Here is a 20,899-nt window from a genome sequence, read left to right as displayed (position 1 = left end):
AGATGGAGATTGAAGACACTCCACCCATTTCAGGCCTCCAAATGCGTACAAAGCCTAAACTCCAGGGCTGGAACATGGTGAATGGACCAGTACTTAAGAGCACTTCGGCCAGGTGCGAGATGCATGCCTGACATGCATACGGAGGCACCCACCGAATTCGAGGCCATCCTGATTACTTGGAGGTCTTGTCTAAGATAAAAGCACTTGGTGTCGCAGAAGACGCAAGTTGGGTTACTAGCACTCCCAAGAGACGGTTGCGGCCCTGTAAATTTCAGGGCATCCCAAGCAAATATGAGTAGAAATAAACTTTTAAAGCAAAAGATGAGAGTCGCTCATGGTTTTTTTAAAAAAAAAAAAAGACAAAGAAAACATTGCACAACTAAAGAGGTCCAGCACGGTATTGGACATCTAATTTCCAAGCGAGTAATCTGGCGGGTGGTTTCTGACGTCATCTAACCTGCGCCGGAAGTGATCTCGCGCTGCCTAGGAAACAAGACGCGGCCCTGGCCAAACCTGAGACAGCCGCGCCTACCCCGGCGCCATGGAGCTTCCCTCAGGGCAGTGTGGGAATCCTCGCTCTTGTGAGGACGAGTCGGACCCCGAGCCAGAGCCCGACCCTGATGCTCAAGCTGAGGCCTATGTAGCACGCGTGCTCACCCCGCCCAAACCTGGCATGACCCCGCGGCGCTCGTCACTGCAGTCCATGTTCTCCGCGTCCCTGGGCATGCCAGAGCGAAAGGATGCCTCCAAAGTACCGGCAGTGAGCCTGCCGGGCCTCCTCAGCCTTCCCCCGGAGCTGCTGCTGGAGATCTGTGCCTACCTGGATGCGCGGGTCGTGCTTCATGTCCTGCCGTGCGTGTGCCAAGCGCTGCACAACCTCGTGCGTGATCGAGTCACCTGGAGGCTACGCGCTCAGCGCCGCGTACGCTCACCCTACCCAGTGGTAGAAGGTACGCATATCCCTGGGAACAGGATCTCCTGCCCAGGTCAGGCTTAGGGTGGGAGAAAGAGCTACGTGGCCTGTGGGTGGACTTCAAGGTTGTCCCAACTCTGCCTGGAGACAGGAATTTTGGGGTGCTGCCTAACTCTTATCGACCACAAGGCATTTACTTGGTTTCCTCAGGAAGTGCTCTGGACCTGGGATTTCTCAACGTAAAATTCAAAGATTTCCCGGGCTTGCGCTTTGTTAATACTAAGGTCCTAGCCCTGATGGGAATAACTCTCGGACTTCTTGGATTGTCTTGGAGTCAGAATAAATCCAAAGAATTTCCAGGCTTTAGAAACAGTTTGAGGCACAAGCAGCAACTAGCATAACAAAGCCCTTGACCCCTGGAGTGTTGGTCCTGGATCAGTGAAGAAGAGTTTCTGAATTTCTAGAACTTGAACTAACCTCGGGGTTTAGGAACTGGGACCTACAATACCTGCAATCTTTCAGTACTGGGTCTAGCTTGTCACCTTTTCTATTTTATTTTATTTTGGGACAGGTTCTCATGTAGCTCAGGCTAGCCTTGTACTCCTGATCCTCCTTCCTTAGCCTTACAAGTATTGGGCTAGCCTTGTCATCTTTGCAGAGCTGGTGTGTTATTCCTTCTGGCCTTGAGTTCATTGGTTTCTGGAGGAAAAGACAACTTGAAATGGATGATTTTGAGTTTTTGTTGTTGTTTTTAAGGGTTTTATGGACGGAACTTAGGGCTTTGGGTATGCTAGGTAAATGCTTTACAACGTGTTCCATCCTCAGCACGACTTTGACATGTCGTGGACTCTGGTATAACTATGTTCTTAGGCTTTTGATTCCTCTAATCTGGAAGAGTTTGATTCTGCAGACTTCTGGATTAGGGAGTTGACCTCTAACCCATAGATTTACAAACAGCTTTGATAAAACAGATGCTCGGACCTCATCCAAACCATTGAATGGCTGACCTGGGGTTTAGATTCTGACTTAGAAGGGAGTGAGAGCTACTAGGGTTAGAAGCCAGGGCCCTGTACTTCTTGGGTAAGTTCTCTACTGCCAAGCCATACTTCCCACCCCTTGGCTTCTGTGCCTTTTTTTTTTTTTTTTTTCCGGAGCTGGGGACCGAACCCAGGGCCTTGTGCTTGCTAGGCAAGTGCTCTACCACTGAGCTAAATCCCCAACCCCGGCTTCTGTGTCTTGATGTGGCTTCCTGGTTTTAACCATTGTGTCCCTGGATCTGGGTCAGGTGGTTAAGGCCAGAAGAGTTGGTTAGTCTTGAGGCCCCTGGAGAGAATTGAGAGTGAGTTTGTTGTCACCTGGGCTAGGATTTGAGAATGAAGCCTGGAAAAATGTTATTCTAGGTTTCTTAGAGTTGGGGTAAATATTCCTGGTTCTGCATGGGAAATGGGTGGTCAGGTAGCCTGAGGCAAAGCCAGAGTCTGTGCCTGTTCGGGGTAGGGGATGGGATCCAGGCAGCATTCTATCTAGGTCTGGTGAAGGTTGGGCTCCCTGGCAGCCAGGGCTGGACTCTTATCGGGTGATGCCCACTGAATATTCTGCTCATGGTGCTCCCTAGAGGAGAACTTTGACTGGCCGGCCGCCTGCATTGAGCTGGAGCAGCACCTGGCCCGCTGGGCAGAGGACGGACAGCGGACCGAATACTTCTGCCTGGCTGATGGCCACTTTGCTTCCATTGATGCAGTGTTGCTACTCCAGGTGAGGGGAGCTGAGGTGGGAGGTCAAGAAGGGCAAGAGGTGAGAAACCTCAACGATAACTCCAGGCTCTCCTTCCAGGGTGGGACACTGTGTTTGTCAGGCTCCCGGGATCGAAATGTCAACCTGTGGGACTTGCGACATCTAGGGAAGGAGCCCAGCCGAGTTCTGGTGAAGGCCTTGGGCACCCAGGGCAATAGCACACACAAGGTGAGAAATCTTGGGGGGCATAAAACAGGCTGGGAGGGTGCTGCAGCAGGGATTGGGTTTTGATCAGATTGGATCAGATTTTGATCAGGTTTGGTCAGCTTGCATAGACTTGACTCTCCCTCCAGTGGGTAGTTAGATGAAGATGGACTAAGTATTAATATGCCTATGCCATAATTTAGGTTGTTGGCACACAATAGTTGCTCAATAGGTTGTCAGGCTTACCTCAAGAGGCCACGTGCAAATAGGTAGCAGTTGTTCTAAAGCTGTCACCGGGGATCAGCTAGCCCCTCAGTGTGACAGTGTAAAGGCTTCCATGAGAAACGGCTGATGAAGGGTAGCTCTATCCCTCATCAAGGTGATCTGTGCCGATGACCAACAGACCGAGCACTGAGTTCAAATGTCTACTGAGTGGGGGAGCTCAGTCTCTGGGCCCAAATTGTATCATTTATCAAAGAGCATACATCACAGTGCCTCCTCAAAGGGCTTGGCAGGGAATGTGTTGCCCAGATGTCAACTTGCTACACACAGTAACTGATAAGGTGGGAACTGTTGGTCTTTGTGTGTGTGTGCCCCCCCCCTTTATTTTTTGTAAAAATGGAAGGCATGTGATTAGTTAGGTTTTAGAGGGAAAGCTGCACATTTTTTTTTAAGTTAAAATTTTATGTGTGGAGTGTTTTAGCTGTGTGTATGTTTGTGACCTGCACAACATGTATATCTGGTGCCACGGAGGCCAGGACGGTGAATCAGATCCCTTGGAACTAGAGTTACAGGTGGTTGTGAGCCACCATGTAAGTGCGGGGAATCAAGCCTGGGTCCTCTGAAAGCTCAACCAGTGCTCTTAACTGTTGAGCCATCTCTCCAGTGTGGAGGCTACTTTTTTTTTTTTTTTTTTTTTTTTGGTTCTTTTTTTCGGAGCTGGGGACCGAACCCAGGGCCTTGCGCTTCCTAGGTAAGTGCTCTACCACTGAGCTAAATCCCCAGCCCCGGCTACTTTCTTAATCCAGTTGTTTGAGGCTTCCAACTTCCATTAGTGTGAACCTTTGAAGACCTTGACTAAACCTTGATGACGTATGCCTACAATACCAGCACTCTCAGGAGGCTAACGGTCGAGGATTGCTCTGAGGTTGGAGCTAGTGTGAGCTACATGAGGACCAACCTGGACTACAGCGTCAGACTATTTTAAAGAGCAAAAAGAACAAAACCAAGCTAGTGAGGACGGCTCAGCGATAGCGGACATAACTAGAATCTGTTGAGGCTTTGGGTTCTAGCCTAGCAAAAAGAGAGGGGCTGGGGGCACTAAGAGAGGCCCCTCTAGAAACTATTGGAGATGTGTGTTCTTGTACCCAAGCTGTGACAGGCTTGCAGACTCGACCCCTAACCCCGCAGAGTGGTATTAGTTGTGAGCCCTGTCACTGAGCTGCACCCTGGACGTCCTTGGTAGCGTGGTTTGGTTCTTGCTCTTTGAGGCTGATGCTGTCTCTGCTCTGATGCTGTAGTTGTTTCCTCCTCTTCTGGCCTTGTGTTTGTTATTGTGGGCAGAGAGGATTACATAGTGTGGGAGTTATGTGTGCTGCGGCAGTGCCTGGGGAAGTGGCCACGGGGGAGGAAAGGCTGTTTGGCTTTGAGTAAATCTGTTCATCTAGTGGATCCTTCTCTGGAAAAGCAGGAAGATCCAGGCTTCTTCTCTTGGGCTTTGGGAAGGTGAGAGCCATAAGCTGTTGAAGAGTCCTACGTGACTGTTGTACCTGCTCCCACAGGGCTGGGTATGGTCGCTAGCAGCACAGGACCACCGTGTGTGCTCCGGCTCTTGGGACAGCACCGTGAAGCTGTGGGACATGGCGGCCGATGGGCAGCAGTTTGGAGAGATCAAGTGTGAGGGGGCCCGGGCAGGGGGCCTGGGTGGGTAGAGCCCAGCCCAGCCATCACCCCAGCCTTGTGTGCTGTGTCCCCAGGGGCAAGGCGGCAGTGCTGTGCCTTTCCTACCAACCTGATATCCTGGTGACTGGTACCTATGACAAGAAGGTGACCATCTATGATCCCAGAGGTGAGCCTTTAATCCCAGGACTTAGAAGGGAAAGAGAAGCAGATCTCTGAGTTCAAGATCAGCATGGTCTACATAGTAAATTCTAGGCCAACTACACAGTGAGATCCGTCACAAAAAAAAAAAAAACAAAAGAAAGGAAACAAACACAACAGAAAAGAACATGGGGGTAGGGCGCAGGGGCTAAAGAGATGGCTCAGCAGTTAAGAGCACTGGCTACTCTTCCAGAGAACCTGGGTTGGCTTGGGAAGCACCCATATGGTAGCTCACAACTATCTGTAACTTCAGTTTAAGAGGGTCCATTACCTTCTGGCCTCCATTGGCACTGCATGCACACCCTGCACAGATATGTATAGGGAAAACACCCAGACACATAAAGTAAAGAGAAATAGCAAAGACTCAAAAACAAAACAACCTTGAGTCATTTGAGAAGAGAAAAACCATTGGTAGGTAACATAAGCCTGTTTGCACTGTACGTCTTTCCTGTGTTTGGGCGACTTTCTTGTTCTGGGGATTGAACCTCATGCCTCCCTCACACTGGACAAGGGCTCTGTCCCTGAACTGTATTCCCTTTTGACTGTTTTCATTTTGAGACAGGGCTCTCACTGTGTTGCTCAGGGTAGCCTCAAACTTACTCTATATATTAGACTGGCCTCCACGTATTAATCCTCCTGTCTCAGCTGCCGGACTCCTAGTAGATGGAATCACAGGCCTGCACCATGAGGTCTGGCTGATGATTAATCCTTTCCCCTTCCCCCATCCCAGGATGGAGGCCAAGGCCTTGTGCTTGCTAGGCTGTTGCTTACCTGCTGAGCTGTATCCCCAACCCAGCTTTAAATGAGTCATTTAACTCCATAAAACTAAGGGGCCCTGAACTGGACTTAGGCTTGGGCAGAATGTACTTGACTCTGTTTTGGGAGAAGCTGGTGAGGTTGGGGGGGTGTGGGGGTGGCATGGAGTCAGTGGGCAGGAAAGGACAAAAGCCTGTAGGACCTAGATTCAGGTGGGGTATGAGGGGAGTGGTCAGCTGCCAGGTGAGAGGCTGAGTGGGTGGAAGGTTTTCCTGGGGGAGATGGTGGCCCAGATCCTCGGGTGGGCCCAGAGTCTCTGGAGAGCACTGATGCCTTCCATCTTCCCTGGTCCATCACCACATTTCCAGCTGGCCTGACCCTGGTGAAGAGCCGGAGGCTGCACTCAAGTGCTGTGCTAGCAGTGCTGGCGGATGACAGACATATCATCTCAGGTAGTGAGGACCACAGTCTTGTGGTATTTGATCGTCGAGCCAATAGCGTCCTGCAGCGGCTCCAGGTGGGTGACCCTTCCCTGTGGCTCCGAGGAGGAGTGCAGCGTCCAATTCCTGACCTGCTTTATGTCTTGTCCTTCTTACAGCTGGACTCCTATCTGCTCTGCATGTCTTACCAGGAGCCCCAGCTCTGGGCAGGTGACAACCAGGGCCTGCTGCACGTCTTCGCCAACCAAGATGGCTGCTTCCAGCTTGTTCGGGTCTGCTAGGACCCCTGTTTCTGTCTCCCCGTTGACTCCTGGGGTGTGGAGGGTTAACCACAGGGAACTCCACCTTAGTGTCACCCATCCTTTCTCTCCTAGACCTTTGATGTGGGTCACCAGTCTCAGATCACAGGGATCAAACACTCCCTGGGGACTCTGTACACAACATCTACTGACAAGACTATTCGGGTGAGAACACTGGCCCAGCAGACCCCCTTACCCCCAATTGGCCAGGGCACATACCCTGACTTCTGCCACTTGTCCCTGTTAGGTTCATGTGCCCACAGATCCACCTAAGACCATCTGTACCCGAAGGCACCACAACGTGTTAAATGGGGTAAGGTCCTGCCTCGTATAGCCTGCTGGCCTACCAAGATCCCAGGCAGGCCCTAATTCCACTGTCACTGTTCCACAGATCTGTGCTGAGGGCAACATAGTGGTGGCTGCCTCTGGTGGCCTGTCATTGGAGGTCTGGAGGCTGTTGGCCTGAAGCTGGCTGGACATGGCTGTGGTGGATGTTGGTCTACACTGCCTGCTGAGGCTGCCCCAGGCCTCTGCTCCGGAGGAACTTCCTGCTATTGGTGCTGCTTCTGCCCAGCTCCACAGACTTGGGACCCAGGAAGCCCTAGGGCTGGGCCCACACCTGTGCCTGTGGGTTGACATTTCTAGTTTTAGCGACCAAGGGGGCTGTTCCCTACCTTCCACTCTTGGGTTTTGTTTTGTTTTGTTTTATTTTGTGTTGTTGAGACAGGGTCTCATGTAACCCAGGCTGGCCTCATATTCACTGTGTTTGAGGCAGGCCTTGAATGCCTGATCCTCCTGCCTGAATCTTCCAAGTGTTGGGGTTACAGGTATGGCACCATGCCTGAATGACCTGTTTTGTTAGGATTTGGATGTCTCTCTCACAGGAATGAAGAGAAATAAATCTACTGTGCAATTGTTGGAAACTGGAGTCTGAGCTTCCTGTGACCGGTGTTTGCCTGTTTGGGTCTGAGTGGGTAGGAGGGGCTGAGGTGCCTGCTGTCCTGTGTATGCATGCACTCAAGCACCATGGACACCTGGGTCAGATGTACTTAGTGAGGTATTGGTGGGCTGTGTGGCATGTAAACTCTGACTCAAATCACTAGTATAAGTTTTTATGGAGAGAGCAGATATATGTTCCAACCACCCTGTAGGTATGTGGCAGGCGGCCATAGTGCAGGTCTCTTCATGCAGGGCCCTAGGTGCACAGATATGTGCAGCTGTGACTGGAAATGGGCATAGGAGGAGAAATGACAGGTGGGCACTAGTCCCAGAGACCTGTGGTGCCCCTAACCTTTCCATTCAGCACACACGAATCGCAACACAGGAGCTGTCATTTTTATTGAGGACTTTCCTGTGTTATCCGAGGCCTTAGGGGCAGTAGCATTATCGTGGGTTCAGAGGATAGCACAGGGTTTCTTTTCCTTGAAAGGGTTGGTGGCAGCTGGGATGCCCACAAGGAAGGGGTCACTCTTGGCCTGCTCCGTGCAGAACTGCAGCAGATCTGTGGCTGCCTTGGATACCTGCAAACCCCATCGATTCAGCCACATTTGGGTATCCCCCTGCTCCCTGCACAGCTCTGCCCACGCTCAGGCTTGTCCCGATCCTTACCTTTATGCGGGTGATGCCTGCTTCCATCCGCAGTTGCTCCACTGCCCGGCGGGCCTGTCCGATGTCACTGCCGATGGCCACCTTGCTGGCCATCTGGGAGAAGGTGAGCAGGGCCGTGCAAGCCCGAGACTCCAAGCTTCTGCAGCTCCTTCTAGGTCCCTGAAGACTCTGAACACTCGGCTGCCTGCTCCAGCCTTATCTACCCTACTCTGGCTCTCTCCCCAACACTGACCTGGCTTCTTCACCCCCCTTCCCAGTCCCTGCAGGGACTTTGAAGCCAGGACCCAGGGAAATGTCACCAGTAACAACAACAATGGCAGCTGCTGTGACAGAAGGGGTCTGTTCCCTAGGAGGTCCAGTGGCTGCTTTGGTGTCACATGTTTCTTGGCTCCCCTGGGGGACTTGGCTGCATGCCTGAGGGATGTGGGACTCTGACTTGCTGGATATCTGTGGACTGTCCCCAGCAGACCTTCCTCCCTGCTTCTTCCACCCCCTAAGGCTATCTGTACCCTGGCTCAGCTCTTCCCTGAACTCCAAAGTCTCTTTAATAATTCCTCCACTCCATTTTACAATTGTAATGGAGTCTTGAGATGGCCTCATAGCCCACGCTGACCTTGCCATCATGCTCGAGACACTCCTGTGTGTCCTACATCTTACCACGTTCACTCCCACACCTGCATCCCAGCTCGGGCATCCATCTCAAAGCCCTTCGTCTCTCAGGCACTGTCATATCTGCTTCATGTACCATCACGGCAACCTTTAAGTGGGCTTCTTAGGCCGTTCCTGCTCTCACTGTCCATGCCTCCTGCCTTTCTCTCCAACCCTGTACCACTGGTCTGAACCTGTGCAGTACCCTATGTGTCTGTCGCCAGTGTTTCTATGCCCTGCTTCTTTCCTGGCTGTTTTGGATATGGTAGTGTCCACCTGTGGTCCTGTCACTGTCGAGGATGGCTTAGGCTACAAAAGCAAGGCACAACATCGCCAAAAACAACAGTCTGGGGTGGGAGGTGGAGTGGTTGGCATTATGTAGATTCCAAGCTGAACTGCAAAGATTGTTTACCGGGAGCCAGGATTTAGAGAGCAGCCTGGGTCACAGAAGGACCCTGCCAAGGAAATGTCTCCTGTTTTGAAGCCTCTTGCAGTAAATCCATCCTGTGCACAGTCCACAGGGGGCTGCTGCCAGACTTCCTCTTGAAATTTCCTGCTATTTATATGATCAGCACCACCGTTCCTCAGACAGGGGCTGCATCATTTAGGCTGGTCCTTGACTCCTAGGCTCACATGGCACTCTTGACTCTTCCCGTCGAGTAGTCAGCCTGGGTACTCCCATCACACCCAGCCTGCTTATCATCCTTCCTGCTGTCCCCCGAGGATTGTCCTGACACTGTTGTGTTCATCTGTTCATCCAACAGTGTATTAGCCTGGCTGAGCTGCTACAAGAAAAAGCCACAGACTGAATTGTAGAAACCCCAGGAATTGTTGGCTGGAAATATGAGGTCAAGGTGCTGGTGTTGATTTCTCTAAAGACTAGTGCTTCAGCAACCTCTTTTAAATTTGTATTTTAAAACTGCATTCATTATCCCAGCGCTCAGGAGACAGAGGCAGGTTGATCTTTCTCGGTGGGTTGAGGCCAGTCAGTTACATAGTGACACTGTCTGAAAAAAATTTATGTGCGTTGAGGGGAGGGGAGTTGCATGTGAATTGGGTCAGAGGTCATCTTTCTGGAAACTGTTCTACCAGGCCAGTCTTCGAGATTGAACTCAGGTGTCCAGGCCTCCTGAGCAAGGGCTTTACCCACTGAGCCATGGTCTTACTGGCCTGGAGGTCAACTTCTTGCTGGGTCCCCAGCTGCTCTTTCCTCTGCTTGTAAATCATGGTGACTGAGGTTTATCTGAGCATATCGGCCATCATTCTCTGACTCAGTGCAGTGTGGCTACCTTCACGGAACCTGTTCCCTACAGCAGTAGGTGTCATCAGACTCTCACTTGGGATTCAAGTCCTTTTGCCCTCCTGCATACTACCCATTGCAGATCTCCCTGCAGCCAGATGTGGCATTTGGGCACTGCTAGCCTATAGAGGAGGTTAAACGAAGGGGAGACCTTTATCTGTGCATCTTTGGGGAAATAGTGTCTCTGATATTTTTATAACAGGAATTTTCTGGGTCTTCTGGCCTCAGTCAAAACATCATGTGTTTGGCAGTTTTCTCCAGTCACCTTTTCCCTCAGCTCTGGTTACCAATTCCTCCAACCCACCTTCACACTTAACAGAGTGTGTGTGTTTTCTAGGCCAGAGGACAACCTCAGATGTCACTCTCATTCACCTGGTCCCTAAACCTGTGTGTATGAGCTTGTGCACGCATGGCATGCTTGTGGAGGTCAGACAATAATGTAAACAGGTCCAGACTCTTCTATCATGGGCCTTTGGCTACTGAGCCATTCTTCAGGTCCCATCCCCAAGGATCTACTGGTCTCTGCTTACCCAGAGCTATTACTGGTATTGCCAACCCCCTACCCCTCTTGAGTTCTGGCAATTAAACACACATATTCAATCCACACTCTTGCTTTTTTGCAAAGCAAGGACTGTACAGACAGCTATTTCCCTAGCCATGCCCGTCCCTTTTGTTGAGAAAGGGTCTTGCTTTCAATAGTTCAGGCTGGCCTGGAACTCGAGATTCTTTTGCCTCCACCTCCTGATTGCTGGTTTAGCCACCTAATGGTTTCCTGTTCATCAGACTATAGTCATCAGGAGGGCAGAGTCCATTGCTAAATCGCAGCGCCCAGCAGAGAGCACTATTTCTAGTGTAGATTACACAAACTGTAGAATGAGGGTGCCCCTGTCCTAGGTTCAGTGTATCATTAAAGGGGACGCATGAGAAAAGATTCTCAACAAACTTCTTTCGGCAAAAAGATGGTGGTCATCCCTGTCTCCCCAGAGGCCTATGATCCAGTGAAAATTGAACTATGGTTGTAGGGGGAAAAGAAGTTTGTAGCGACTCGAGGAAGCACCGAAAGAAAACACTCCCATTTGACAAAAGTCTGCAACTAACTTGTCCAAGGGCTCCGTCCTAGAAACAATCACCTCGCTCATGGGGGGACAAGAATATTTGGACAGACAGTTTGCAAATCAGGCACTTTTATCTACTTGAAGCTGAATCTGCCTACAAGGAATAACAAACAGCTCCTGGACCACATGTACGGAACACGGGAATAAAATGGCTGCTACCAGGCCCGCAGGCGCTGCCAGGGCCATGTGACTCAAGTAGCTTCCGGTACCCCTCCCCCGCCCCCGAGTCGCATTTCCTGGGCTCCGGCGGACCAAGCTGAAGGATTTGGCGGGTTCCAGGGCACCGAGACTGCTGTGACCAGAGAACGGCCGAGAGCGCATGGAGGGGACCCCGTCGGGGGCGGCGCCCTCCTCGGCGCTGGCCGCTGTGCTCAAGCACAGCTCAGCGTTGCCGCCCGAGAGCGCCCAGGTCCAAGGTTACGACTTCAACCGCGGGGTAGATTACCACGCGCTTCTGGAAGCCTACGGCACCACCGGCTTCCAGGCCACCAACTTCGGGCGCGCGGTGCAGCAAGTCAACGCCATGGTGAGGCGCCGGGCGACCCGGGTGGGAGGCGGGGCCGCTCCGTCCGCGTGAGTGCCGGGGAGAGGCGGAGTCCTGGTTAACTAGTGTTCCGCGATGGGAGGAGCTTGGGGTTAAAATCAAAACGGGCTTGTAGGAGGAGCTTAACGCTGGGAGAGCCCTGGATTCGCTTTTCCCACTGGAAGGAGTCCTGAAGAGAAGACACTGTGTTGTTCTTAAAAGGGAACAAACCCCAAGTGACAGACCAGGACCTGGAATGGGAGGGTTAGGGTCTGCACAGGGGTTGTGCTTTGGTTTTGTAGTAGTCTCCCTGAGTGCAATCAACGTCTGGAATCCAATTCATGTGGGGTTCCTCCACTGAGGTTTGGAGTTTTAGTGCAACTTTACTGTGCCCCTATGCCCAGATTGAGAAGAAGCTGGAACCACTGGCAGTAGATGAAGATCATCACGAAGACCTGACTCAGAGCCGCCGCCCACTCACAGGCTGCACCATTTTCTTGGGCTATACGTCCAACCTCATCAGTTCTGGCATCCGGGAGACCATTCGCTACCTCGTGCAGCACAATATGGTGGGTCCACGTTAGATCAGTGGCCCCAGCCTCTCTGGGCCAGTAGACAAAAGGGTTATTGTTCATTTAAGAAACATGAAGAGGCTCAGAGATTAAGAGTATTTGCTGTTCTGTGAAAGATTTGGGTTTGGTTTCCAGCAACCACCTGGTGACTCACAACCATCTGTAATGGGGTCTTCTGTGTGTCTGAAGAGAGGGAGAGTGTATTCACATACATAAAATAAATCTTAAAGGGTGTGAGGAAATGGAGTATTGCTTTTAGACATACTGGCAGTTTCTTCCTTCCTTCCTTCCTTCCTTCCTTCCTTCCTTCCTTCCTTCCTTCCTTTGTATATGAGCACACTGTTACTGTCTTCATGTACACCAGAAGAGAGCATCAGATCCCATTACAGATGGTTGTGAGCCACCATGTGGTTGCTGGGAATTGAACTCAGGACCTCTGGAAGAGCAGTCAGTGCTCTTAACTGCTGAGCCATCTCTCTAGACCCATACTGGCAGTTCTTAGACTTCAGCCTCCTTTCTGAGTGCTGGGATCACAAGAGTGTGCCACGTTTTCTGGGTCTGCTTTAGGCTTGAGTTGGTTTTGTCATAGAGCTCATGCTTTGGGTCTGGATGAGCTCAGGCCAATGTTAGGGGCACTACTTTGAAGAAGGGTCTGTGTTGTTGCTGGTGACCACAGGTGGATGTACTGGTGACCACTGCTGGAGGGGTGGAAGAAGATCTCATCAAGTGCCTGGCACCCACATATCTGGGCGAGTTCAGCCTCAGGGGGAAGGAGCTCCGGGAGAATGGGATCAACAGGTGAGGCTCTGAGTAGTGGTAGGAGCAGGGAAGCCGCGTTGAGGGTCCCAGTGTCTGATGCCCTCATGGATCCCATTTCTAGGATCGGGAACCTGCTGGTGCCAAATGACAATTATTGCAAGTTTGAGGACTGGCTCATGCCCATCCTAGACCAGATGGTGCAGGAGCAGAATACAGAGGTAGGGCTGGAAGGGCTCAGGTGGACCTGCATAGTTGAGTCAGAAGACATGGGCTAATACTGATATTCTCCCCCTTGTTAGGGTGTGAAGTGGACACCTTCCAAGATGATCTCCCGGCTTGGGAAGGAGATCAACAACCCAGAGTCTGTGTATTATTGGGCCCATAAGGTGGGTTGGGTGGGGACAGTATTCTTGGGGACAGTACTTAGGCTTTGACTTGCAATGACTTGTTTGACTTAGTAGCCACCTAAAAGTCTCAGTAATCATTCTTGGTCTTCCCAGAGTTAGACGAGGAATGTCGAACAGAGAGGCTAGGCGTCACTTGACTGCAGGGTTCTCCTAGCTATGCCCCTACACTCCTGGGACTCGGTGTAGTGCTTTAGAAGTCGGTGGGGCCTGACCCAGGGTACCATGTGCCCAGGGACAGTGCAGCTCAAGAGTCTGGACAATAAGACACTGCTCAGTGTGCCAGTACCTTCTTCAAGCCATGTGTGGTTTTTCCTCACGTCTGCATCCACATGCAAAGCAGAGGGTCATGTGCACCAGAGAAATCAAGCAGCCTACTCAGGTCGGGAGGGATGCCACTGGGTTGGGCATCAGTTTTGCTGGGGTATGAGGTGTAGCTGCTAACTGGTCCTATCTCCACCAGAACCACATACCTGTGCTGAGTCCTGCACTCACAGACGGCTCACTGGGTGACATGATCTTTTTCCATTCCTATAAAAACCCAGGCTTGGTCCTGGACATCGTTGAAGGTGAGGTGCTAAGGCCCTGGGAGAAGGGTGAGAAAAGCCCACCGAGTCCAAGGCCTGACCTCTGCCCTCTCTCCCAGACCTGCGGCTCATCAACATGCAGGCCATTTTCGCCAAGCGCACTGGGATGATCATCCTGGGTGGAGGCGTGGTCAAGCACCACATCGCCAATGCTAACCTCATGGTGAGTGGAGTGGCTCTTGGCAGCCATCCCCACCCTCTGCTCTGAGAGATGGTGGTATTAGATGTGCACTACAGCAGTGCACTCGATGGGCCAGAGTCCCTGTCCTCTTTGGAGTTATGTTGGGGTGAGGCAGGTCAGACAGCCATAAGTGACATGCATGTGAGGACTAAGTAATGTCAGTCAGGCAAGGTGACTGCTTGGGAGACTGAGGCAGGAGGAAGGCTTGTTCATAGTTCAGGGCCAATGCGAAATGTTGTAATGTGAAAGGAAAGCCGTTTACTGAAGGGAGTGTTGGGGACAGGCTTCTGGAATTGTAAGTTTGAGCAGAGATCGATGTGCTATCCACAAGTCTTAAGGTTATGTATGGGAAGAACATTCTCAGTGAGGGAACATCCAGGGTAAAGGCCCTGAGACATCTTCACCTCAAGTGGTGAAGGCAGCTTAAAGGTTACACTGCAGAGGTAGCTGGGCCTGTGGAACAAAAAGAGTATTTAGGAACTTGCTCTGAATGAGAACAGGATTTGGGAAGAACATATTTGCAGATGCTCTCTGGTGGGGTAATGGATCTGAGGCACAGAGTAGTGTCGTAGTGGGAGCAGAGGTAGGTTTGGTCTCCTGTAGATGGCTTGTGGCAGCCACCGAACCATCTCTCCAGCCCCTATACACCATTCTCACCCGTGCTTTAACTGGCTTGTCACATGGGGTGCTCAGAAGTGGTACATTTGGTTTAGGGTGGGACAGCTTGTACCTAGGTGGTGGTTGTATTGGAAACATGACCACCTGCCCATGAACCTCAGGTACCGATGGGTCCTTCTAAAAGCTCTCTAGGCCTTCCTCTATCATACCCAGCCTCTGTGGCTCTGGTGGTCTCTCTGTCTATGACTTCTGACCAGGCCTTCTTCTACCCACAGCGGAATGGAGCTGACTACGCTGTTTATATCAACACAGCCCAGGAGTTTGATGGCTCAGACTCAGGAGCCCGGCCAGATGAGGCTGTCTCCTGGGGCAAGATCCGGATGGATGCACAGCCAGTAAAGGTAGATGGTGGCCAGCCAGGGTGCAGGGTCCAGGGGCTGCCCCATGGCCCCGGGCTCACTCAGGTCCTCTGCAGGTCTATGCTGATGCATCTCTGGTTTTCCCCTTGCTGGTGGCTGAGACATTCGCCCAAAAGGCAGATGCCTTCAGAGCTGAGAAGAATGAGGACTGAGCAGATGGGTAAAGACGGAGGCTTCTGCCACACCTTTATTTATTATTTGCATACCAGCCCCTCCCTGGGCCCTCTCCTTGGTCAGCAGCATCTTGAGAATAAATGGCCTTTTTGTTGGGTTTCTGAATTGGTCTGGGTCCTTGGTGTCAGGTCCATAAGTTCAGCCTGCTCCACCCTCTGCCTCGTAGGTCTCTTCTCGCCAGTACTGGATGCTGCCTCCCATGGCAGTCAATAGGCAGGGGTCTGTGGGATGGTAAGCCAGTGACTGTACCACATTAGAACCCACAGGTAGGGCCAGTGCTAGGGAACCCTAAGGAATGAATGGCAGGGAACAATCATTATCAGTTAGTCTCCTTGAGATCTAGCCTGAAGTCCTCAGTCATCTTTTTTCTTTTTTTCTTTTTTTTCCTTTTTCTTTTTTTCGGAGCTGGGGACCGAACCCAGGGCCTTGCGTTTGCTAGGCAAGTGCTCTACCGCTGAGCTAAATCCCCAACCCCCTCAGTCATCTTTTCCATGACTTCTTTTGGTGGTGCTGAGAATGTTAGGCAAATCCTGCCACTGAGCCACACCTTGGCCTAGAGACTGCTAGCCTTGGATGTAAAGAGGCCCTAGCTTTGTCTTCCTTGAGACCCATCTGGAGCCAACTCCAGTCACCACCATCTCCAGGTCCTTGAGCATACGAGGTTCCCCTTGTTTGAGTATCCTTCCGGCTTTCCCCTCATTCACTCTTCATGATCCAGCTTGGGAGGCTGAGGCAGGACGAATTCAAGCCCAGCATGGGCTACAAAGTGGGACACACATCCACTGCCAGAGGTTCCACCTCAAGACACCTGTCACCATTGCTCTTTTCGAGCATGAGAGAAGCACAGCTGATGCCCTCAGCAAGGAGCACGGGGGAAGGCTCACCTCTACCAGGTCCCAGAAGAACACTTTGCCGTCCTCAGAGCAGCTGACCACGTGTGTATCGCGCTCACTCAGGCAGCAGTCCAGCTTGTACTTCTGGTTTTTATGGCCCACATACCTAGCAGTGGGGTGGATAGGATCAGAGGGGCTCGTTCCACCCCAGAAGTGGGGTGAGGGGCAAAGGCTAACCATAGAGACTCACTCGCCCAGCAGCTCCCCTGTGTCTTTATCTAGAAGCCTCAGAGTAGAGTCCAGGCTGGATATCAGAGTGCACTGCCCATCCCGGCTGAAGCAGGTGCAGGTGATGGGGCCTTAGAGAGAGCATGGTAGGCAGGTGAGTCTGGGTACTCTTGTCTGTTCCACCACCCGCTTTGACTGTCCCGCTCTTCCAAGGCCATACTCACTGCCCACATAGTCCGAGGTGACTTGTCCCATCCTTAGGTCATAGCGCCTTACACGGCCATCCACAGAGCTGCAAGAAAGTGTAGATCCGGCCTAAGGCATTGCAACCTTTTGACCCAGGGCAGCCTGTGTCCCTGTGCATTCCTGGCCATCTAGGAAAGTGTGAGCAAGGCAGTGATGCTCTTCTGCTCTGTGACCCAGTCTTAGCGGACAGCTTGGTCCCATTCAAAGAGCCATGCCCTATCTTCCAACCCCTCAGAGCTTTCTAGATCCTACACCTCCTGATTGGTACAGCAGTCAACCATACCTGTTCCTGGGTTCTACATCTGCACATTTGACCAACTGTAGCATGGGAATATATTCTATAAAGATTTTATTACCTGTCTTTTTCAAGACAGGGTTTCTCCATATAGCCCTAGCTGATCTGGAACTCACTCTGTAGACAAGGCTGGCCTCTTAGCATGCACAGGCCCTGAGTTTCATACTCAGAATCTCAAGCAAGCAAACAAACCAAAACCATGTAGCAGAATGGGCAGCCTAAAATCTGCTATCCTGGTAGATCCGGAAACCAGCCTACTACAGACACCAAAACAATTGTACTCTCAGAGTGCGACTCACTCCCCATCCCCATCTCCGCCACCATCTTATTTTATCTTGTATGTATGAAGGCTTTGCCTCTAACCCCCAGTCCTTAATGCCTGTGCTCCCCAAGCAGCTTTCTCCGTTTTTTGAGATAGGATCTCATAGAGGCCCGACTGGTCTCATATTCACTTTGTGACCAAGTTCACCTTGAACCTTGCTCATATGCTAGGATTACAGGTGTGTCCTACCGCACTTGGCTCACCAGGAAGTTTGGAAGCACAGCTACTTCATGCCAGTCTTCCCCTCAAAGAAATAGGGCCTTTCACCACTCTCAGTAAAACAAATGTCCAGATGTCTCCTGCAGGCCTCCAGACCCTGTCCTGCTGGCCATTCCTTCTGCAGCACCTGCAGGTTCATCTCCTTGGGATGTGCTTGCTGTTCCTCCCGATAGCCACTAGGTGGCTCTAGTCCACACAGGCTTGCTCTCTCCGGGTCTACACTGCCACCAGTCCTACCTTACTGCTGTCTCTGCTGCGAGTCCTCTCACTTCTGGGACTTGTATCCCTAATGTGACTAGATTAGTTGTACTTCTGCTTTATTTATTCAGCTTATTTGAGACAGGGTTTCTATGTGTGGTCCTGGTTGTCCTGGAACTCACTTTGTCAAGAGCTCTGCCTGCTTCTGCTTCCTGAATGCTAGGGTTAAAGGCATGCGCCACTCCTGCCAAACCGTAGACAGGCTGGCCTTTAACTCTTGGTCCCCCTGTCCTGGCCTTCTCAATGCTGGGAGATGTCACCGCATCTCTCATAGTTGGCACTCAGTAATTTTTTGAGACAGGGCATCTACTTGGTTCTGTCTGGTCTGGAACTCACTCTGTAGACCAGAATAGCCTGGAACTCAGAGCTCCATTGCCCTGGCCTCCCCAGGGCTGGGATGAAAGGCACGAGCCACCACACCTACCTGACTCATGCTTGTGATTACTTATGTAAATTTTTATTATTTTTTTGGGTTGTAATCTTATACATGAATTATTTATCTGCATGTATGTATATGAATCATGTGTGTGTCTGGTTCCCAGGGGAGGCCAAAAGAGAGTGTTGAACTCTGTAGAACTGGAGTTACAGATGGTCGTGAGCCACCATGTGGGTGCTGAGAATCAAACATGGGTTCTCTACACCATTGGACAATCTTTCCAGCCCCCATGGTTGCATCTATTGACTGTCCTGCTGGACAGGACAGACTAGAAACTGCAGCTCCTTCAGTGGAAGAGGCGACACAGTTTCGACCATTAGGTAGCTGACGCTGACCAAGGAGGATCTAGAAAGGTCCAAGAAGGTAACATTGGAAGTGGGACTGGAAGGTGAGAAGTAAAAGTACAGAGGCCACTGTGTTTGATGCAGCTCTGAGCTGGGCCACAGGGTGGAGTCAACCACAGCAAAGTCCCATAGCACTGAGCTGAAATTAAGTAATGTCTGTAGGCTGGGGAGAAGGAAGTCTCAGCAGGAAAAAAGCAAGACTGCTGATCCAAGTTTGATCTCTGGAAACCACATCATAGCGGGGTGAACTGGCAAGATCCAGTGTCTTAGCTCTTGTCCTGGGGAAACGGGAGATGGAGACGGAAGAGTCTCTTGGGAAGCCAAGGGCCAGTCAGCCTGGAGTCCATAGCACGACAAAAACAGGGAGAGATCCTGTCTCGCCTCAACATAGTAAAGGAGAGAACTGACTCTGTCCTCTGACCTCTACACACATGCATGTACACACACAATATTAAAAGATAAAGTAAAAAATAACTCCAGCCCCAGGGAGACCTCTGATACTTATCCCCCACATACATATCCCCCATACAGATGCATTTACACCATTTTTAAATTTTCTCTGGGTATTTGTGTTTTTGCTTGCATGTATGTTTGTGTATCATGTGCATGCCTGGGACCTGCACAGGCCAGAAGAAGGTGTCAGGTCCCTGGAACTGAAGTTACAGACATCACACGGGCGCTGGGAATTGAAGCTAGATTTCTCTGGGAGAGCAGCCAGTGCTTTTAACCACTGAGCCATCTCTCCAGCCCTCAGGTCTTGGACTTTTGGGGTGCTCATTTTGATTAACAGAATGATGTGTTGCCTAATTATCTGAGCTGGGCCAAGCTATGAGGTGTATACCTATAACTAACACTAGAGAGGCAGAGCTGGGAACACTGCCACAAGGCCAGCCTGGTTTACACTGTGAGTTCCAGGACAGAGTGAGTCCCTGTCAGAAAAACAAAAACACATCCAGGGATTCAGCATTTGTGTATGAGTGCGTGTGTTATTGTTGTTTTGAGACAGGGTTTCTCTACATAGCCCTGACTACTCAGAGATCCAAATGCCTCTGCCTCCTGAGTGGGCATTAAAAGCATGTATGTGCCACCATGCCCTTCATGGCTCATTCTGATACTCTCAGCACTTGGGAGGTAGAGGCAAGAGGACTAGGAATTGAAGGCCACCTTGGATTACACAAGGCCTGGTCTCAAAAAAACCAAACCATGGCCACTATGACCTCCAGTGGCACCAGGACAAAGGAGTGTGGCTTGGACCTACTCACCCTGCCAAGATCTCATGATCTGACACCTTTACACTGGATATGCCGTCCCTGGCTTCATCTAGTGTCTGCACTGGCTCAGGCTTCCTGGATCGGCAGTCCCAACATCTGACACTGGAATCGATAGAACCTGTAAGGCCAACGTGAAGGTGAGGTCAGGGTTGGGTCTCTGGGCAGCAGCCAGTTTTTGGCTGTCCAGACTGCAGACTCACCAGAGAGGATGACTGTGGCTTCTTCATTAAACTGAACGGTGTTCACCTTCTAAGAATCAGGAATTACCAATTTAGAGGAGTGGGGCTTTGGAGGACTGGGATAAAGACAAGACTCTGCATATTAGAGCAAGGGCACAAGTTAGAGGTAGGGAAGGTGAAAGGTTCTGGGGAAACTGGAAGGAAGACTGCTTGGTGCCTGCCAGGGTATACTAGCTGGGCACGTGGGGAAGACTGTAATGGAAGGAACTTCTTCGTACCACCTATGCACTAATTTGGCTCTCCACAATGCACACATTAATGAGGGTCTTCTGGCTTGTACTCACTCCAGCGTGGCCCCGAAATTTGCGCACGACCTGCCCTGTTGCTACATCCCACAGAACCACCGTCTTGTCCCCGCCACCAGAACAGAGATGGCTGTTGTCAAAGGAGCTGGAGGACGGAAAAAAGAAGGTCAATATCCACTCACGATCCCAGCCTCTGTGTTCCTTATTCCAGCCTGGCTCACCCCGCTCACCCGGCCGCATCGAGCACTTCGTAGCCGTGGCCACTGTACGTCCGCAGCAGCGTCCCACGCAGCGGGTTCCACAGCTTTAGGGTTTTATCGCTGCCGCACGTCAGGCAGTAGTTGCCATCCACTGGGAACAGTAGGCAGCGGTTACAGGACCGCCGGCCTCAGGTGGAGGGATGCCCAAGATGAAGGCGGAGTCGCTTACCATTAAATCGCACGGCTCGCACCGCGCCCTGTCCGCAGTCCAGTGTCTTCAATTGTTTCCGCGGCAGCTCCGGTGCCCGCGGCTTTGGCTCAGGAAAAGCCATACTTTAAGTTTATTAGTCCGCTTCCCGCTTTACTGCTGTTTGTATAGAGACCGCCTTCCTTCCAAGCTTAAAAAAAA

The 20,899-nt window shown here is 51.3% G+C and overlaps 4 protein-coding genes across 5 annotated transcripts; 2 read left to right on the top strand and 2 right to left on the bottom strand.

Annotated features, from left to right (window-relative positions):
* The first annotated feature begins 468 nt into the window (after window positions 1–468).
* Window positions 469–7,373, top strand: Fbxw9 (F-box and WD repeat domain containing 9). Its single transcript, NM_001081634.1, has 10 exons — window positions 469–950; window positions 2,529–2,668; window positions 2,747–2,875; window positions 4,633–4,745; window positions 4,828–4,919; window positions 6,076–6,224; window positions 6,306–6,419; window positions 6,522–6,611; window positions 6,694–6,759; window positions 6,838–7,373. Exons 1-10 carry the CDS (start codon window positions 542–544, stop codon window positions 6,910–6,912), a joined length of 1,377 nt encoding a protein of 458 aa, NP_001075103.1. The 5' UTR covers window positions 469–541; the 3' UTR covers window positions 6,913–7,373.
* Window positions 7,374–7,766: 393 nt separating this feature from the next.
* On the bottom strand, window positions 7,767–8,269 carry Gng14 (G protein subunit gamma 14). The gene is made up of 2 exons (NM_001401004.1): window positions 8,055–8,269; window positions 7,767–7,966 (listed from the first exon to the last, which is right to left on the bottom strand). Exons 1-2 carry the CDS (start codon window positions 8,145–8,147, stop codon window positions 7,841–7,843), a joined length of 219 nt encoding a protein of 72 aa, NP_001387933.1. The 5' UTR covers window positions 8,148–8,269; the 3' UTR covers window positions 7,767–7,840.
* Window positions 8,270–11,362: 3,093 nt separating this feature from the next.
* On the top strand, window positions 11,363–15,453 carry Dhps (deoxyhypusine synthase). The gene is made up of 9 exons (NM_001004207.1): window positions 11,363–11,643; window positions 12,045–12,209; window positions 12,889–13,010; window positions 13,093–13,189; window positions 13,271–13,357; window positions 13,839–13,944; window positions 14,022–14,125; window positions 15,037–15,162; window positions 15,237–15,453. Exons 1-9 carry the CDS (start codon window positions 11,437–11,439, stop codon window positions 15,330–15,332), a joined length of 1,110 nt encoding a protein of 369 aa, NP_001004207.1. The 5' UTR covers window positions 11,363–11,436; the 3' UTR covers window positions 15,333–15,453.
* On the bottom strand, window positions 15,338–20,891 carry Wdr83 (WD repeat domain 83). Of its 2 annotated transcripts, none has more exons than XM_039097536.2 (9): window positions 20,720–20,860; window positions 20,521–20,641; window positions 20,330–20,435; window positions 20,007–20,055; window positions 19,798–19,924; window positions 16,640–16,707; window positions 16,438–16,546; window positions 16,239–16,353; window positions 15,338–15,575 (listed from the first exon to the last, which is right to left on the bottom strand). In XM_039097536.2, the coding sequence occupies exons 1-9, from the start codon at window positions 20,820–20,822 to the stop codon at window positions 15,561–15,563; spliced, it is 813 nt and encodes a 270-aa protein (XP_038953464.1). In that variant the 5' UTR covers window positions 20,823–20,860; the 3' UTR covers window positions 15,338–15,560.
* Between the last annotated feature and the right edge of the window lie 8 nt (window positions 20,892–20,899).

This window comes from Rattus norvegicus, chromosome 19 (genome assembly GCF_036323735.1).
Source record: "Rattus norvegicus strain BN/NHsdMcwi chromosome 19, GRCr8, whole genome shotgun sequence".
Classification (NCBI taxonomy): Eukaryota; Metazoa; Chordata; class Mammalia; order Rodentia; family Muridae; genus Rattus; species Rattus norvegicus.
The sequence above is the reverse complement of the archived record's forward strand: the minus strand, read 5'-3'. Positions and strand labels throughout refer to the sequence as shown.

What these genes read in the sequence shown, in the direction of transcription:
- Fbxw9 (NM_001081634.1), top strand. Translation starts at nt 542, where the DNA reads ATGGAGCTTCCCTCAGGGCAGTGTGGGAATCCTCGCTCTTGTGAGGAC. An exon ending in GACCATCTATGATCCCAGAG is followed by an intron (nt 4,920 to 6,075) that starts GTGAGCCTTTAA and finishes CCACATTTCCAG; the next exon opens with CTGGCCTGACCCTGGTGAAG. An exon ending in GCTGCTTCCAGCTTGTTCGG is followed by an intron (nt 6,420 to 6,521) that starts GTCTGCTAGGAC and finishes TTTCTCTCCTAG; the next exon opens with ACCTTTGATGTGGGTCACCA.
- Gng14 (NM_001401004.1), bottom strand. Translation starts at nt 8,147, where the DNA reads ATGGCCAGCAAGGTGGCCATCGGCAGTGACATCGGACAGGCCCGCCGG. An exon ending in CAGGCATCACCCGCATAAAG is followed by an intron (nt 7,967 to 8,054) that starts GTAAGGATCGGG and finishes TGGGGTTTGCAG; the next exon opens with GTATCCAAGGCAGCCACAGA.
- Dhps (NM_001004207.1), top strand. Translation starts at nt 11,437, where the DNA reads ATGGAGGGGACCCCGTCGGGGGCGGCGCCCTCCTCGGCGCTGGCCGCT. An exon ending in TGCAGGAGCAGAATACAGAG is followed by an intron (nt 13,190 to 13,270) that starts GTAGGGCTGGAA and finishes CCCCCTTGTTAG; the next exon opens with GGTGTGAAGTGGACACCTTC. An exon ending in TGTATTATTGGGCCCATAAG is followed by an intron (nt 13,358 to 13,838) that starts GTGGGTTGGGTG and finishes TATCTCCACCAG; the next exon opens with AACCACATACCTGTGCTGAG.
- Wdr83 (XM_039097536.2), bottom strand. Translation starts at nt 20,822, where the DNA reads ATGGCTTTTCCTGAGCCAAAGCCGCGGGCACCGGAGCTGCCGCGGAAA. An exon ending in GAAGTGCTCGATGCGGCCGG is followed by an intron (nt 20,436 to 20,520) that starts GTGAGCGGGGTG and finishes TCCGTCCTCCAG; the next exon opens with CTCCTTTGACAACAGCCATC. An exon ending in AGCCACAGTCATCCTCTCTG is followed by an intron (nt 19,925 to 20,006) that starts GTGAGTCTGCAG and finishes TTGGCCTTACAG; the next exon opens with GTTCTATCGATTCCAGTGTC.